Source organism: Mustela nivalis (assembly GCF_964662115.1).
Source record: "Mustela nivalis genome assembly, chromosome: 2".
Lineage (NCBI taxonomy): Eukaryota > Metazoa > Chordata > Mammalia > Carnivora > Mustelidae > Mustela > Mustela nivalis.
The window spans coordinates 67,962,840-67,981,397 of NC_139021.1; the positions used below are offsets into that span (position 1 = coordinate 67,962,840).

General features: G+C 38.6%; 1 protein-coding gene across 1 annotated transcript in view; it reads right to left on the reverse strand.

Annotated features, from left to right (window-relative positions):
• Positions 1 to 1,892: 1,892 nt before the first annotated feature.
• LOC309859427 (uncharacterized protein) overlaps positions 1,893 to 18,558 on the reverse strand; it is an 867,228-nt gene continuing 850,562 nt past the window's right edge. Inside the window, exon 2 of the mRNA XM_082720088.1 lies at positions 1,893 to 2,928. Within this exon, the coding sequence (XP_082576214.1) occupies positions 2,387 to 2,713 (327 nt within the window). The 5' untranslated portion in view covers positions 2,714 to 2,928 and the 3' untranslated portion in view covers positions 1,893 to 2,386. The remainder of the gene's footprint in view (positions 2,929 to 18,558) is intronic.

Below are 18,558 nucleotides of genomic sequence, written 5' to 3' on the forward strand. Positions count from 1 at the left end.
AGCTCAAAGTAGGAAAGGATAAGAGAGCAACTGGCTTGGTGCATCCCTACAGAAAACAATCTGGAGAGATTTACTGAAGCTCAACCTCCATTTTCCTGATGACCCAGCAATTCCACTCCCAGGACTGTCCCTGAAGAATGGCATGCACTGGTCTAATGAAGATATAATTCAAGAGTGTTCACAACAGCGTTATTTATAGGAGTCCTCGAAGAGCAATGACCCGGGTACCCACCAGTAGCAAAATGGGTGGGTATATTGTGATACAATCATTAGATGGGATACTGTGGTGCAGTAACAAAGGGCATAAGGTAGAGGAATTATAGATATTACACACAGCACAAGAAGCCAGAAGAGTACATGCTGTACGATCCCATTGTTACGAATTTCAAGAACAGGCAAAACCAACTGGGACAGACAGGTTTCTGATGGAGAAGAAGCACGATGGAGCTTTCTGGCAGGTGGCAAATGTTCTCTATCCTGATGTGAGGAGTGGTTAAGGTTGGATTTGCCTGTTCAAGCTCTTTGTCTCTGAATAACTGCATTTGTTTTTTACATTGTACCTCAATTTTAAAAAGAAGTAAAGGAAAATAAATGAAAGGAGAGAAGAATCAGATTTGTATTAGAGATACTCTGAAGGCTGAAGAATGTGTAGCAACAGGTGTCCTTGGAAATGGAGTAGAAGAGAGCCAGAGTGGAAAGATGCCCTGAAATCCCCCAGGGCTGGACCACTGCCCTTTATACTTTGGGAGACTAGAGGGTGGGGTGGGGAGGCTTCAGTTTTTGTAAAGAGTAAATAGGATTCTGAAAGCCAACAGGTACAGCTGGGGAAAGGGGTACCATAATGAAGGCAGGAACATTAAGATAAAAGGTTTGAACATAATTTTCTGAGCAGAGCCTTTTCCCTTCATGTGCCCTAAGAATGAGAGTGGCCAGGTGGGACCGCCCCCCTCAGCAAGAGTCAGGAAGAATTTACCAGAGGGCATTTGGGAGCCCAAGAGAAAAGACCTACAGACACTGGTTTTAGGGAAGTGGTGGTGGGGAGGGGGGGGGGATTTGCCGCCCTATGGTGAAGATCATAGGACACAAACCCAGCTCCAAAAGGTCCATTCAGCTTTTTAGGGCTGCCCTGCTGTGCATGTGTGATGTACTCAAACTGGCATGGACAACCAGGGATCATTATACACAGCCAATATGAAAGACACCGCAGTTGGACAGGCTGTGGAGAAAGGGGAACCCTCTTACACTATTGGTGGGAATACAAACTGGTGCAGCCACTCTGGAAAACAGTATGGAGATTCCTCAAAAAGTTAAAAATAGAGCAACCCTATGACCCAGCAATTGCACTACTGGGTATCTCCACCAAAGATACAGATGTAGTGAAAAGAAGGGGTATATGTACCCCAATGTTCATAGCAATGTCCACAACAGCCAAATGGTGGGAAGAACCTAGATGCCGTTCAACAGACAAAGGGATGAAGAAGATGTGGTCCATATATACAATGGAATATTACTCAGCCATCAGAAAGGACGAATACCCAACTTTTGCATCAACATGGATGGGACTGGAGGGGATTATGATAAGTGAAATAAGTCAAGCAGAGAAAGACAATTATCATATGGTTTCACTTACTTGTAGAACATAAAGAGTAGATGGGAGGACATAAGGAGAAGTAAGGAAAAATGAAGGAGGGGAATTGGAGGGGGAGATGAACCATGAGACACTGTGGACTCTGAGAAACAAACAGGGTTTTAGAGGGGAGAGGGTGGAATGATGGGTTCAACCAGTGATGGGTATTAAGGAGGGCATGGATTGCAGGGAGCACTGGGTGTTATATGCAAACAATGAATCATGGAACATGGAACTGCACTACTGGGCTCAGTATGAACAGAGAATCCAGAAGCTGAGCTGGGAGAGCAAATTTAAACCCGGGAGGGAGGATGGGGGTAAGACTGCAGGGCTAGAACAGGGTGAGCACCACAGGTGGCTTTAACAGCCAACAGCTGCTAGAGATCATAACCCCACTGCTCGTTCTCTACCCCTCGCCAGAATCCTGTGTTTCAAAGATTATTATAACTAAAGGGACTTCGCTGCCATCTAATCTGAATAATGAACTCAAGGTCCAAAACAATCAAGGATTTTTTTTTTTCTTTTAACTAAATGTACCTGAATGTAGTAGACTGACCTTAATCACCAAGCCAAAGTCTTAAAAACCCAGGGGAGGAGAAGAGGGTAAAAAAATTACACAAGGCAGCCAGGGACGGGGTAAAGAGTGAGGAAAGAGGGGGTAAGCAGGGATTCCCGGGACAGGACCCTTCTCCCATTGGACCTAACTTTTCAAGCCCGCATGTGTCCAAGGCCCTGGCAAACTCATTGGGTGTCCAGGCTTTAAACAGTCCCGCCCGGGGTCCACGCGCGGGCGAGCAGAGTGTCCGTGCGCGGGTTCATGGTCCCGCGACGCCGGGAGCGGTGCCCTGTCCCCCCGCAGACAATGCCACGCGCCCGCTGCCGCTTCGGGATCCGCGCGCTGCGCCGCCTGCTACACCCTGCGTAGAGGAGGGGAGACACACTCTCCGACACCAGGAGCTCCAGCGTGCCCACATAGTCCCGCTCGGTCTTCTGGAGCTCGCTGAGCACGCACACGCGCAAGCGAAGCTGTTTCTCCAGGTCCTTGGCTCTCTGGGCGCGGCCGTCCCAGCGGCTCCCGTCGGTCATGGTGGGCGGCGGGACGCAGGGCTGCTGTGCTGCGCGCTATTCCGCTAGCCGACTGGCGCCCGGCCCCGCGCCGGCCAGAGGGGAAAGTTGCTGCATCCGAGAAGCCCGAGGGGGTACCGGCGACTTTACAGGCTGGGTAGAGGCTGGGGTGTTGGGAGAGGAAAGGGCGCTCGCTGGAACTCAGGCGCGGGAGGCGCGAGGCTCTGATCAGACAACTCACGGGAGAGGCGGCCCGGGTCCCGGACCTGCAAGCCGAGCCCCGCGGCTCTGGCCTCACGCGGCCGGGGCTGGCGGGGAGGCAGCTCCGACAGCGAGAGCGGTGACTTAAACATTAATCAAATGCTTTGTACCCATGTGACTCCGACCCTTTACCCTTCGCCAAATCTCAGGAAAAATGAAACAACCCTGGGGAAATGTGTTGCATGCCAGCTAACACACACACACACACGGAGTCAGCACTTCAGTTGGAACTAATTGGAGATTCCCAAACCTAGGAGGACATTCTCCAAGACACAGCTCAAGGGTTGCTTCTATGATTCCCGCCTATTGTTTAGCTTTAATGTGTTTTGTACAAATCCTGAAAGCAAAGACACAAGTCCCCACGGTTACATAACTGGATGGGAACAAAACAACCATGGTATTGACCCTACCATCTTTGAAAAGAAACACATTGATTTTTGGTTTTGTTTGGGCACAAAATAGGTTTGCTTTTAAAAGCCCCCCAACCGAGAATAATTCACAGGGCAGACACCCTCCTGTCTGCCCTTGGAAAGTCAATTAGCATAAAAAATGAAGACACTATGGGAAAGTGACAGCCCTGGCCCAAACAACAGACTCCAGATAGAATGAGCATCCCCATTGCACTGTGCTGTTTTGGAGGGATGCTTTGCATGCCTATGACTTTTTTCCAATAGCAAGATAATATGAAATTCAATCACAGGCAAAAATACTTGTGCCAATTTTGTTTCTGAGAGCTGCTATGATTTAACACAGTGTCACTAAATAAGCAGCTTTGTCTAAAGCTGTTATTGAGTGGTTATCAAAAGATATGTAGATACACATAAAGATATATAGATACAGATATATTCTTAGGATTTGAAAAAGGAGAGAAACACAGAGCATGTCCTGATTGGAATATGTATGTTTTTGCCTTTTCTCACTTGGAAACAGAATCAGAAGCTAATGATCACTGAACATTTAACAATTCCACGCAGAATAATCCATATATACTTTTGTCTTTATATTATCCACATTGATTTGTCAGTGTCATTTTTTTCCTACTTAGAACTTGAAGCACTCCACACTAATGACATTTAAATAAACTGAAGAGTGAATGGCTTTGATGAAAGAAAGTAGCATGTTAATTTTTCCCAATAGTTGAAAGCATTAGCAAATCTCTAAAAATAAAAGATATTTTCCACATTACTTACATTAAAATAATTATTAGAGATATCTTTTCAGAGCATGATGAATCCCTACGTCCCTCAAAGAGCAAAGAGGGAGTGAAATATTCTTCTTTTATTAAGGGCACGGCTTTTGAATGTGTGAGGAGCTGATGGACAAGATATGATTTTCCTTTGTTTTGTGCATGCCTATATACAGGTAGCTCTGAACAAAGGACAAATAAACAAATGGCTTCACACCTTGTGGCAGAAGAACAAAGGAGGAGGAGCCTTAAAGAGCAGATCTCATAACCCCTAGTAAACAATAAACAAAAGTAACAAGGGGAGGACAAAGGAAATACACATCCAACAATGAATGGAGAAAATCAAACATGGTTTATCCTTTTCACAATGTACCACAAGCAGCTAGGAATGAATGCTTTTCCTCCTTCTTACATCTACCCTTCTCAAATGAAAAACGTGAGTAAATAAATCAGGCTTTCCATTCAGGCACTCTTATAGGTAAATATATATATATATATTTCTAACCAATCCCCCCCCCCCAAGTTTGAGCCTATTTATGCCATTATCCTTCTATCAAAAATAATTAGTTTATATTCAAGCCACTAGAGCTTCAGCCTCATCTCTGAGAGTAATATATTGAGCTTAAATCTCCAGTGGGGTTTTACCTACCCAAACCATTTGCCTTGAATCTACAAACGTGTATTGAGTACCTCTATGTGCATTGCATGGACCTATGGCCTGAGGACCACAGAGACTTGATCTCTAGGCAAATATTTCTGAAGGTATTTCACAGACCATTACATGGAGGTCTTGTTGAACATTTATGGGCCTTATTCTAGATGTATTGAATGAGAATCTCAGAGATGCAAGCCCTAAACTCTTTTGATGGGTTTTCATATTATTCTTACTTCACTAATATTTGAGAACCACCATTCTAAGGAATTGTAATTGAGTAGGAGAGTGTTATAAATATAAGTAATTCTGTTCAAAGGAAGCTGCAAGGCATGCTTTGAAAAAAAAAGTGCAAGGATGTTAACAGAAAAATATTCAAGTGTGCACATCCAATTGTCTCTCAGAAATGCTCATGTAGAAATTATTATGATATTAACAGTTTTTCCCCATTCTTCTGTTCCTCAGTGTAGTATTCCTCAACACCATTTGTAATAAATGAACAGCTTCAGAACACCATGTAGTGCCTTCTGAAAGGCACCTCTCAGTGTCTTTTGTAGCCCTGGCAGGAGTTCTTAATTCCTTATCAAAGACTTAAGAGCATAAGAAAACAGGGCCAGAGTATCTGGAAACCTTCACTTTGATGGCAAATAGGGTCTTTCATAAACTCTGAATGTGTTGTATCCCTCCCCAGTTCCTCTATTGAAACTTGAAGCTCTGTCTGCCAGGAAAAGGAAAGCAACAACAAAAATGATGGACAGGATCCAGTTTTTTCCTGAAATACTAATGAGGTTGAAGCATCCAATAAAAAAGGGATGGGAAAAAAGAAGATAGTGAGAAAAGGCTAAGTGGTAAACTAGCCCAGCCATTAGGTTTATTTCATATGCATGTACTTGTTCAGGTTAAAATCTATTATTATACAGTTCAAAGAGCCAAAGTACAATGCACAGTAGGTTTTCTTTGGTCAGACTTAGAGAAGAACAACTCCTGGACTGAAGAACCCAAGATGGTCTCTTAAAAAAAAAAAAAAAAAAAAAGAGTTCCCAACTTCTATTTATGATAGAGATCATTTTAGCTTGCCTGCCATCCCGGTACTAGTGTTTGCCCAGGTGAAGTAATAAATCAGATTTGATGTGGAAGTCATTTAAAGACTACAGCACTGGCTAAAAACAAGAAAGAAAGATCACTTCATTGCACAGCCATCTTGTTAAACAGAGAATTCTAGGAGACAGACTTTTTTATTTACAAGTAAAAATGATTCTGGCATTTCCTTTACTACTCTAGCCTATGATAGATGATTCTAGATTATACTCATATAAAAAATATAGGTATGTTGGAGCTGTATAAAGCATAATTAAGAGTCTTGGACAAGAAGAGATCAAGAGAGTTTTTCCTGGAATACAAGAAGGGTTTGAATCTGCTTCAAATCCCTCAGGTAAAGGCAAATGTCATTTATGACCCAGCCTCTCAGGGTTTATTTCATGCCACTCTCACCTTGGCAAATGAACCCCAGCCATGCGTGAGTACTTTCAGAATTCTTAAATGCCAAGATCCATAGCACAGTCCTTTTTCTTATCATCCGTTATGTTCATTATAATTGCCAGGTCAATTGATGGAATTCTTTACTGGACCACAGTATCTTGAAGGAAAAGACAGTGTCACCACAGCTTCTCCAGAATCTGGCATACAGTCTTGTTAAATATATATTTGTTGATCAAATGAATTGCACTGGAATTCTTTAATCTCTGAACAAAAATGGTCTTTGTTTAGACTTGGCTTTTTGCTTCTCTAACATTTCTTCAGGAGAAGGCAAGATAGATACCCTTTTATTTTCTCAGAGAAAAATGGTGTATATGTAAATAACTGTCACTGTGACTCATGATCCTGTTTAGAGGACAAGAAGAAACTACAAATATTACATTTCTTATATTCTCAAAGAAGTATCATTCATTTCACCTGAAATGTGGCAATCACATAATTAAAATCCATATACACTATTCCTAAACCAATCATGGGAAACTGAAAGAAATACATGATAATAAATTCAGGGAAGAAATCACATTACCAAAGCAAAAAAGTTTACTGAAAACAGATATGTAATATATTAGGCTAGAGAGTTCCTATAAACCCTCTTATATTTCACCTTCCCAACACAGATTTTCTTATTGTGAACATCTTGCATTAGTGTGGCACACTTGTTACAATTAATCAGCCAATATGTATAAATTATTATTAATGAAAATCTATAGCTTACATTAGAATCCACTCCTGATGTTGCACATTCTGTGTGTTTTAACAGATGTATGATATAGGGGCGCCTGAGTGGCTTAGTCTGTTAAGTGTCTAACTCTTGATTTTGGCTCAGGTCATGATCTCAGGGTCCAGAGATTGAGCCCTGCATCAGGCTCTGTGCTAAGAGGGGAGTCTGCTTTTCTGCCTCTCTCTCTCTCTGCCCCTTCCATCTTGCTCTTTTGCTCTCTTTCTCTTCAATAAATAAGTAAATCTTTTTAAAAATGTATGACATATCTCCACCACTACAGGTCAGAAAACAATTTCTAAAAGTGCCCTGCTCTCTACATATTTACTCCTCTCTCCATTCCCCCATCCTGGCAATTACTGATCTTTTTACTGTCTCTGTAGTTTTGTCTTTTACAGAGTGACATATAGTTGGAATCATACATTATGTACATTTTCAGACAAGCTTCTTCCACTTAGCAATCTGCATTTAAGTTTCCTCCATGTCTTTTCATGGCTTGATAGTTCATTTCTTTTTATCACTGAATAAAATTCCATTATCAGGATGTACCAGCTTATCAACTTACCTCTTGAAGGACATCTTGAATGTTTCCACATTTTGGCAATTAGGAAGAAAGATGCTATGAACATTATTGGGCAGGTTTTATACAGATAGAACATTTCAACTCCTTCGAGTAAATACCAAGGAGTATGACTGCTGGATCACAAGATGAGAGTGTATTTCAGCCAAACTGTTTTGAAGAGACTGTATCATTTTTTATTCCCATCAGCAGTGAACGAATATTCCTCTTGTTCCACATCCTCACCAGCCATTGGTGGTATCAGGATTTGGGATTTTGGCCATTCTAATTGGTATGTAGTTTCATCCTATTGTTGTTTTATTTTATAATTCCCTAGTGCCATACAAGACTGAATATCTTTTCATATGCTTACTTGTCATCCATTCATGCTTACTATATCCTCTCTCATAATCTGTCTGTTAAGGTCTTTGGTCCATTTTTAATGAAGTTGCTTTCTAATTAAGCTATAGGAGCTATTTGTATATTTTGTACAATAGTCCTTTTATCAGATATGTCTTTTGCAAATAATTTCTCCCAGTCTGTGGCCCGTCTTTTTATTCTTTTGACGTTGTCTTTTGGCAGAGAAGATCTTGACTTTAATGAAGTTCAACTTAACAAGTTTTTCTTTCACAGATCACATTTTTGGCACTCTACCCAAAAAATGTTTGGATTTATCATTGTCACACCCAAAGTCGCCCAGATTTTCTCTTAGGTTGTCTTCTCAGATGTTTAGCTTTGCATTTTACATTCAGGCCCATGATCTGTGAATTAATATTTTTGAGAGGTGTAAGGTCTTTGTCTAGATTTGTGGGGTTTTTTTGGTTTGTTTTTTTGCATTGATTGTTCAGTTGTTCCTGCATGACTCGATGAAAAGATTATCCTTTCTCCATTAAATTGCCTTTGCTCCTTTCTCAAAGATCAGTTGATTATGTTTGTGTGGGTCTTTTTCTGGACTCTTTATTCTCTTTCCTTGATCTATTTGTCTCTTCTTTCCCCAGTACTGCACTGTATTGATTACTCTAGATTTATACTCTGTCTCAAAGTTACTCCTCTGACTTTGTTCTTCGCCATATCAGGGTCTTTTGCCCCTCCATATCAACTTAGAATAGTTTTTTCAATATTCACAAGATAGCTTGCTGAGATTTTGTTTGGAATTATGTTGAATCTATATATCAAGTTAGAAAGAACTGACGTACTTACAATATGGAATATTTCTACCAATGAACATAGAATATCTCTTCATTTATTTGGATCTACATTGCTTTCTTTCATCAGAGTTTCATTATGTTTCTCATTTAGATATTACATATACTGTGTTAACATTATACCTATGTATAGTTTTTGGTACTAAAAATAAGAATGAAGCTGCTATAAACTTTAGTGTGCAGGTTTTTGTGTGGACATGAGGTTTACAAAGTAAATGGTCTTGTGTTTTTTATTTCAAATTTTAATTATTCATTACTAGTATAGAAGAAAGCAATTAGCTTTTTATTTTTTTTTTTTTTTTAATAAACATATATTTTTATCCCCAGGGGTACAGGTCTGTGAATCACCAGGTTTACACACTTCACAGCACTCACCAAAGCACATACCCTCCCCAAAGTCCATAATCCCACCCCCTTCTCCCAAACCCCCTCCCCCCAGCAACCCTCAGTTTGTTTTGTGAGATTAAGAGTCACTTATGGTTTGTCTCCCTCCCAATCCCATCTTGTTTCATTTATTCTTCTCCTACCCACTTAAGCCTCCATGTTGCATCACCACTTCCTCATATCAGGGAGATCATATGATAGTTGTCTTTCTCTGCTTGACTTATTTATTTTAGCCTAGTATCCTTCTAGCTTGTTTTAATCACTTACTATAACAGGAGGTTTTTATTGTTAATGTTTTGGACTTCCACATAGTCATGTCATCCTACAGCAAGGATAGTTTTATTTCTTCCTTCCTAATCTGTACACTTTTAATTTCCTTTTCTTATTTTATTGCATTAGCTAGGATTTAATACAATATAAAATAGAAGTGGTAAGAGCACATATCTTTGCCTTATTCTAGATCTTAGTGGGAAACCATCTAGTTGCTCACCATTAAGTATGATATTAGCTGTAGGTTTTCAAGGATGTTCTTTATCAAGTTGAGAGAGGGTATGGCCATTTTTGATAGTTGTTTTAAATCTTATATTGGCAACATCTGTAAATAAGCAACACACTTAAAATACTCCTTCCTGTTACAGAAAAGCTATGCAATGTCTCCTGACTACCCATTGTATTACATGAGACTATTAACAATTCTGCCTTTCTTTCTCTGACTCACCACCTTCCACCTTTACCTTTTAATCAGTAGCTTTAGTTTTGTACTGTCAGGATTGATAATATTTATCTTGTATTGTGTAACTACATTTAAGACATCCACATTTCTTTTTAAAAGTTTAAAATCAATTAACAGTGTATATATTATATGACTACTTAAATAATGCTCATTGCATAAATAAGTTGTACAATAAAATTGTACTTCCTTCTCTTTGGGTCCAAATTCATAACACTCAGGACACTCAGGGACCTCTTCTAGGTTAAATGGGTTCTGTTTCATAACACACCATCAATTGCTGAAAGACCTGCATGACATTGGGTTTCTTTCATATCTGAACCAAGACTTTATTAGACATTCTGTTAGGTTTTGGTTTTATTTTCTATTTTTGGTAGAGATTCTAATTTTCTGTGAAGAGAAGAAATCTATCCTTTCTTTGGAAAATCACTAATATTCTCCTGCCACTTATGTACTATCTGTTGCTCTGTTTTGTTTTTATTCTGTTCATTCTTCTTGGAGCCCTTGATTTCATTTGCACACTGGACTGATAGAATAAGTACCTGATCAAAAACTGTCATCCTGGGATTGCCTTTCCAATTCCAGTGAATTCCACCATCTCTCTTTTCAGAGTCTTTTCTCATGGTATATTCATTTTCTTGGGCTTCCATAACTAAGTTTTAACATCTCACAGTACTGGAAGATGAAAGTATAAGATCAAGAATTTGAAAAGGTTGATTTTTTCTAAGGTCTATGAGGGAGAATCTGATCATCCCTCTCTCCTATTGCTGGGTATCCTTAGATATTCCTTAGCTTGTAGATGGGTTCTCCCCATGTCTTCCACATTGTTTTTCTTCTGTGCATGTCTGTGTTCCCTTTTTAGAAGAACAGTCATATTGGATTATGGTCTCTCCTAATGACCTCATCGTAAATTGATCTGAAAAACTTTGTTCCAAAGAAGGTCACATTCATAGGTCCTGGGGACTAGAATGACAAAATCTTTTGGGAGCATATAATTCAACTGACAACACTTGATATCTACACCCATTTCACTGGATTATATCTCAAATGACTTCCTTTAGAAGAGTGCATGACATAAAAATTTTCTGAGTCCTGGGAACTCTAAAATGTAGTTATTTTGCCATGATGCATTTGCTTCAGAATTATTATCCATTAGAACTGTAAATACCATTGCTCATTTTTCTCTTACCAGTTGTGTTGGTGATTAGAAATGCAGTGCCACTTTGACTCTCTATCCTTTGCAGATGACCTGTTTTATCTATGTAAGTTTTTTGGAATGCTCTTTCTTTTGTGTTCTGACAGAAAGATTTCAGGCATACATTTACATGTGGATTTTCTCTTAATTTACTGGAACTTGATAGACTCAAACAGAATAGTGTTTTCTGACCTCTGGGAAAGTTTTTTTGTAGTATTTCTTTAAAATTTCTTTCTCTTAGTGGGGCACCGGGTGGCTCAGTTGGTTAAATGTCTGACTCTTAATCTCAACTCAGATATTAATCTCAGGGTTGTGAGTTCAAGCCCATTGAACTTAGAAATTATTTTGATTAAAATTTAAAATTAATTAATTTAATTTAAAATTAAAATTAAAATTTATTTACCTTTGTTAATGTATGCCCATTTTTCTGGAAATCCTGTTAGTTGAGTTGGATCTCTTAGAATTATACTCTGAATATCTTATCTATTTCAAGTGTTCAATCTCCTTGTTTTGTTGTTGTTGCCTCTGTCTCATTCAATCTCTTTGTTTTTCTCTTTATGTTGTGCGAGAACTACTCACATTATATTCTAACCCTTCTTTAAATATTTCATTTGGCATATAATTAAATATATAATAAATGTTCCAATTTGTTCCTTGACTGTTCTTTCTTATAGCATTCTGCTCTTGTACTTGGGGTTACTACCTTCTCAAATCTTTCTCTGAAATTTCTTTGTTTCTTCTAGCAACAATTTTTCTGTTGTTGGTGGTTTTTTGGGTTTTTTCTTTTTCTTTCTTTCTTTCTTTCTTTTTTTTTTTTTTTTTTTTTGGTCTTGTCTTTGTCTTTCTTTTATCCAGTCCTTTTGTGATGTTGACCGTATATTCATTCCAATTAAGAAAAGGGAATGGGATTGTTTCTCTCTGCAGCAGGGATGTGTTTCCTATATTTATGTGGGTTTGTCTTTGTACTTGGTCTCATTAATAGACATTTACTGAGGCCTTTATGTAGGTGTCTAGGACTTGTCTAAATGGAATGAATTATTAATGGGTACAGGCAGGTAATAGGTCTTTAGCTGTGGAAGTTCCAACTGCCAAAATGGGAGAACTTTACTCTGGGGTGCTGGCACCAAAAGTTCCAATTTTGCCTGTATTGATACTCGTATCTTATTAGAGAAGAATCTTTAGGTGTTTTTAGTCTGAGACTGATGCTTGATTTTTACACTAAGCATCAGAAAACACAGAGAAGGGAAGCAAATAAATGAGCATGTCAGGAAGAAAACATTAGGCCACTGTGCAAATAGCCCTCTCAGATATGCCACCCTTCTCACTCTTGTTGCCTTTACACCCTCCAACTTTCCTCTAGGTCAACCTTCTCCTGTTTTCTGCTCTACACCTGCCTCACTCTTTTCCTTGTTGAAAATCTTCCATCCTCTTTTTATCTTTCATAAGTGTGTTGAAATCTCTCCCCTGCTCATGTTTCTATTTCATTTCCTTTATGGCAATGGGTGTTTTCTTTTACTCTTACCCAACGTTGGTAGGGGGATTGAAGGGATTAAGGAAAAACACACACCCTCTGTCCATTATCTTGTACCATCTATAAATACAAATTTCAAATTCTATGTAACACTGCTGCCAGTGGAACATTTAAATAAAAAAGTCTGTATTACCAAAGAGAGAAAACTAGTGGTGACTTCATATCTTGATTAATGACATGTATACATACACTTAAATAAGTGTACACACACAAGATGTGGTAGAACAAATAGCCAGTTCTAAGAGGAAAGTTATGGAACTGAAATACACTAGATGGAAGCATTTACATAATTTTTTAAAATAGTAAATGGCTCTTTTTTTTAAGATTTTGCTTATTTGTTTGACACAGAGAGAGATCACAAGTAGGCAGAGAGGCAGGCAGAGAGAAGAGGGGGAAGCACGTTCCCTGCTGAGCAGAAAGCCCGATACAGGGCTCAATCCCAGAACCCTGAGATCATGACCTGAGCCAAGGGCAGTGGCTTTAACTCACTGAGACACCCAGGCACCCCTACATAAGTTTTTAAAGATAATACTAGATAGTGGGTTACACAACATGTGGTATTTTACAGCATAACTGACCTCATTCAACCATTATAGGTACATAATGCCCTTTAATGAATTCCCTATATCCACGTCATTTAGTAATTTCACAATTTGGTTGCTCCCACTAAGGGATAGAGTCTTTTTTTCCCACTACCTTAAGTCATAACTGACCTCGTGAATTGCCTTTTCCAAAAGGATATGATAGAAGTGATGATCTGTAAGTTCCAGAGATTAAGCCCTAGAAAAACTTGTAACTTCCATTTTTGCCCTCTTGAAAACCTGAGATCATCATCTAGACAAAAGCCCAGAGTAACCTTCTGTAGGATTGGAAGCCACGTGGAGAAGAGCCAAAGTACCTTAACCAACAGTCATCATCAGTTGTCAGATATGAGAGTGATACCAGATGGGACTCTGGTTCCAACTGAGCTGTCACATGACTGCAACCATATGAATGAGCTCAGGCAAGACCAGAAGAAGAAACACTCATGTGGTCTACTCACAAAATTAAGAAAAATAATAAATATTGATGTTTTAAGTCACTAAGTTTTGGAATGTATTTTTTTTTTTTTTCTTGAGCAATGGATTTTTAAAAACAACCTCTAACAGAAGTTCTGAACTTTGTGTCTAATTGAACATTTTTTAGGGGTGGGGGAGGGGCAGAGGGAAAGGGAGAGAGACTCTTAAGCAGGCGCACGCCCAGCATAACATGGGGCTCTGTCTTACAACCCTGAGATCATGACCTGAGCCAAAATCAAGAGTTCAATGCTTCGCCAACTGAGCCACCAAGGTGACCCTCTTTCTGGGCCATTTTAATGGTACAGATTCTTTCCTTCAGCAATCAATGTGACTGAAGGAATTCTGTATACTGATTGGCTTACGTCTGAATTTTTGCTTTTCCTTGAACTAGTTAGTGTAGCAAGAAGTTGTCAGGTGGCTTAGGTCAATATCATGGAAACCAGTGGAGTAGGAGTAAAGGGGATGCTACAGAGGCAATTACAATGTCTAGGACAGGTGGGAGGAGGCTAGTAACTCACCTTGGAAAAGTTTCTGTTCATGACCATTATGCATTGTTGCTTCTCTTGAAACCAACATTATCACTATGGAAACTGCTGGCACCTTTGCCCAACTTGCAACTATTAGAATCATCACCTTTGAGTCTATCTAATCACTGCTGCCATTACTTCAAGCCATTTCTGCCAACATTATGAAACTACTCCATAGCTTCAGTAATCATTACTTTCAGCATGAGCTGCAGCTACTGCTAAAGTGCTGGACTGCATTCTAACCTAAACTGAACTGAGAACAGGGTAAAGAGAAGGTCTAACCAAGAAGGTAAAGTTGGAAAGACAGAAGACATGAAGCAGAAATAAAGGACAAAATGGGGAAGAAGAGGAGAGTATCTGGCCCCACCTTTTTTGCAAAGGCACAGAATTCACAGATAGTCTGGAAAAGGCTATGTATCCCTGCCATTAGAAGCACAGCAGCTTTGGGGGTGACAAGAACAGCTTTGATTGCAAAATCATCTATAAAAGAGAGAAAAGTCAATGTCCAGTGGAGGAGCCGGAATTTTAGGAAGTACTCTGTGTTCTAGAACACTCGCCACAGCTGCCACCCAGAATGATCTGTGGGCCTGCCTTGGAAGTCAAACATCTGCATCCCTGAAGAGTGTCTCATTGCCTCCAGGATCTCATTCATACATTCCCTCAATGGCTGCCAGAGAGGATTTTCTCACTTTGACAACTGTGAAGCCCTAGGAGGTTCTGTGTATTCCCACTTCTTATGTTTGGCTGCTGCTTTGAAAGTGCTCTGCAGCTACACCCAGGTCAGGTTGACATGTGTAGTCTGTGGGATTAAGGGAGAGGGAAAAAGAAAAAGCTGGAAGGGAATATGCATATCCCAGGAAGATTTCTCTCAGCTCTTACATTCTGTCCTCTCACATTTGTATGCATTTGAGTCATATTTTATTTTTTAAAATGTGGTGCCAACTTAATGGGTTCTACTTGATCATATTTTCTTTTTGAGTGTGCATCCATATTCATAAGAGCATTGGATGCCTAGTTTTCCTTTTTTGAGCCCTCCTTAACAAGTTTTATTATTAAAGTTAACCTCAATTCTTACCATAAATGAGAAATCATCTAGAAAAATCTGTGGTCTGGAATACTTTAAATTGAAATTTAATTTAATTTGATTAACATTGAAATTGTCTGGATTAAACATGTGAGCTGGAAGTCAGTTATAAGACAACCCATCCAATTGTAGTCCCTATTTAAATAGTAGTGATTAACCTAACTTGCAACAACTATTTATATTCTCTTGTGAAAAAATTTGGGAGTTTATATTTTGCACAATAATCTTTATTTCTCCCCAGCTTTTTATTTCATTGCCATATAATTGAAAACAAAAATGCTGTATTTTAATCTCTTCTATATCAGTGTTGTGTCTTATTTCTAATATTTTATTTTATTTTTTTTAAAGATTTTATTTATTTATTTGACAGACAGAAGTCACACGTAGGCAGAGAGGCAGGCAGAGAGAGAGGGGGTGGGGAGCAGTCTCCCCACCAAGCAGAGAGCCCCATGCGGGGCCCCATCCCAGGACCCTTGAGATCATGACCTGAGCCTAAGGCAGAGGCTTTAACCCAATGAGCCACCCAGGTGCCCCTATTTCTAATAGTTTATATATTTTTTGGTGTCCTTTTCTTCTTAACCAGTTTTTTGAGGAGGTTTTCTGTTTTAATGGTCTGTAAATCGATCTAGCTTTTGGAATTTCTAGTCTTTACACATATTTTCCTCTTTAATTATTTTTACCTCTTTATTAATTTTATTTTCTTATTTTATTCACATTTGTCTTGCTGCTGTTTTTCTCATTCCCTAAGATAATTACTAAGATCCTATACAATCAATAATTTTTCTTTAATGGTGAAGGTATTTAATGCTATATATCTCCCTATGCACAGTTTTTTTGTTTGTTTGTTTGTTTGCTTGTTTGTTTTACATCTCAATAATTTTAACTCTCTTCTTTACCCTGTTTCCTTAGCAGTTTGTAATTTCTACTTTGAGTTCTTCTTTGATCCAAGTGATTTAGGTGTGTGTTTTTTAATTTTCAAGTCACTAGTTTGGGTCATATATTTCATATTTATTTTTACTCTTAAAAAATTATAATTAGGGATCTCTGCTTTTAAAAAATACATTCAGGGTGCCTGGGTGGCTCAGTGAGTTAAAACCTCTGCCTTAGGCTCAGTTCATGATCCCAGGATTCTGGGATCAAGCCCTATGTTGGGATTCTCTGCTCAGCAGGGAACCTGTTTCCCCCTCTCTCTTTCTGCCTGCCTCTCTACCTACTTGTGATCTCTGTCAGATAAAAAATAAATAAATAAAAAATAAATATTTAAAAAATACATCCAGTATTTTTTTTCTTGATTTTATTTATTTGCCAGAAAGAGAAATGGTACACACAAGCAGGGAGAGAGTCAGGCAGAGGCAGAGAGAGAAGCAGGCTCCCTGCAGAGCAAGGAGCCCAATGCGGGACTTGATCCCAGGACCCTGGAAAAATGACCTGAGCTGAAGGCAGCAGCCTAACCAACTGAGCCACCCAGGCATCCCTACATTCAGTATTTATTTGTGGCAAACTGTATGATGACTTTTTATAATAGTCGTGCCCTGATCATGTGGGAAAAAAAAGCTTATTCTCAATATAGAGTGTTATATATACATAAAATTAAGATTCTAAGGATTATTTAATTGTATTATATCTTTAATTAGTTTTTGTTTTCTCATTTTATCAGATTTTGAAAGAGCTATATCAAAATTCCCACTATAATTTATTATATTTTTATGTTCTTGCACCCTTTTGCACTATGCAGTATTTTTTTTTTTATTGGCTTTAAGAGTAATTCTTGAAATCAATCTATTTCTAGGCTTTTTTTCAATTCAATCTAATAGTGTCTGACTTTTAATAATAGAATTCTATTTAATAATAGAATATAGAAATAGAATTTAATAATAGTAATTAGAATTATAATAATAATAATAACAGTGTATCAAAATTATCAAGTAGGATTTATTTTAGGAATGGAAGGGAATTCAATATCAGAATATCGCAAATAACATAATTCCCTAATTAACACATTAAGGAAGAAACTGTTTTCATAATTTCAATACATTCTGAAATAGCACTTGATAAAAGGCAGTCAAAATTGTAATAAAAACTATAAGAAAGCACTGAAATAAATGGCTTAAATATGGTAAAGGCTGTAAACTCCAAACCAGCAACAAATATTATTTCAAATGGTGAAATGTTAAAGCAATTTTATTAAAATGAAGAACAAGAAAGAAATTCTCTCTCCTATCATAATTGTTTTTTTATAATTTTTTATTTTTTATAAACATATATTTTTATCCCCAGGGGTACAGGTCTGTGAATCACCAGGTTTACACACTTCACAGCACTCACCAAAGCACCTACCCTCCCCAATGTCCATAATCCCACCCCCTTCTCCCAAAACCCCTCCCCCCAGCAACCCTCAGTTTGTTTTGTGAGATTAAGAGTCACTTATGGTTTGTCTCCCTCCCAATCCCATCTTGTTTCATTGATTCTTCTCCTACCCACTTAAGCCCCCATGTTGCATCACCACTTCCTCATATCAGGGAGATCATATGATCTTTGTTGTCTTTCTCTGCTTGACTTATTTCGCTAAGCGTGATACGCTCTAGTTCCATCCATGTTGTTGCAAATGGCAAGATTTCATTTCTTTTGATGGCTGCATAGTATTCCATTGTGTATATATACCACATCTTCTTGATCCATTCATCTGTTGATGGACATCTAGGTTCTTTCCATAGTTTGGCTATTGTGGACATTGCTGCTACAAACATTCGGGTGCACGTGCCCCTTTGGATCACTACGTTTGTATCTTTAGGGTAAATACCCAATAGTGGAATTGCTGGGTCATAGGGCAGTTCTATTTTCAACATTTTGAGGAACCTCCATGCTGTTTTCCAGAGTGGCTGCACCAGCTTGCATTCCCACCAACAGTGTAGGAGGGTTCCCCTTTCTCCGCCCATATTCTTATAAGTTTATTCTCTCATACATTGAACACCATATTCCAGGGACTGACACTGGATCACATAAGGAAATATGATTCAATATTCAGTTCTCATTTGCTTTAAAATACAAGTTAAGTGATTAGTGATATTTTACATCATTGGCATTACCAGCAATTCCATATTTGAAATACTTTTTAGAATATCTTCACTAACCATTTGTGGAGTAGAATTTCAGAAGCTATTCCATAAGACAGGACCCCGACTCAACTCATCTACTGATTTTATTAAGGATGAACCTGGAAATTATTAGGATATACCATAG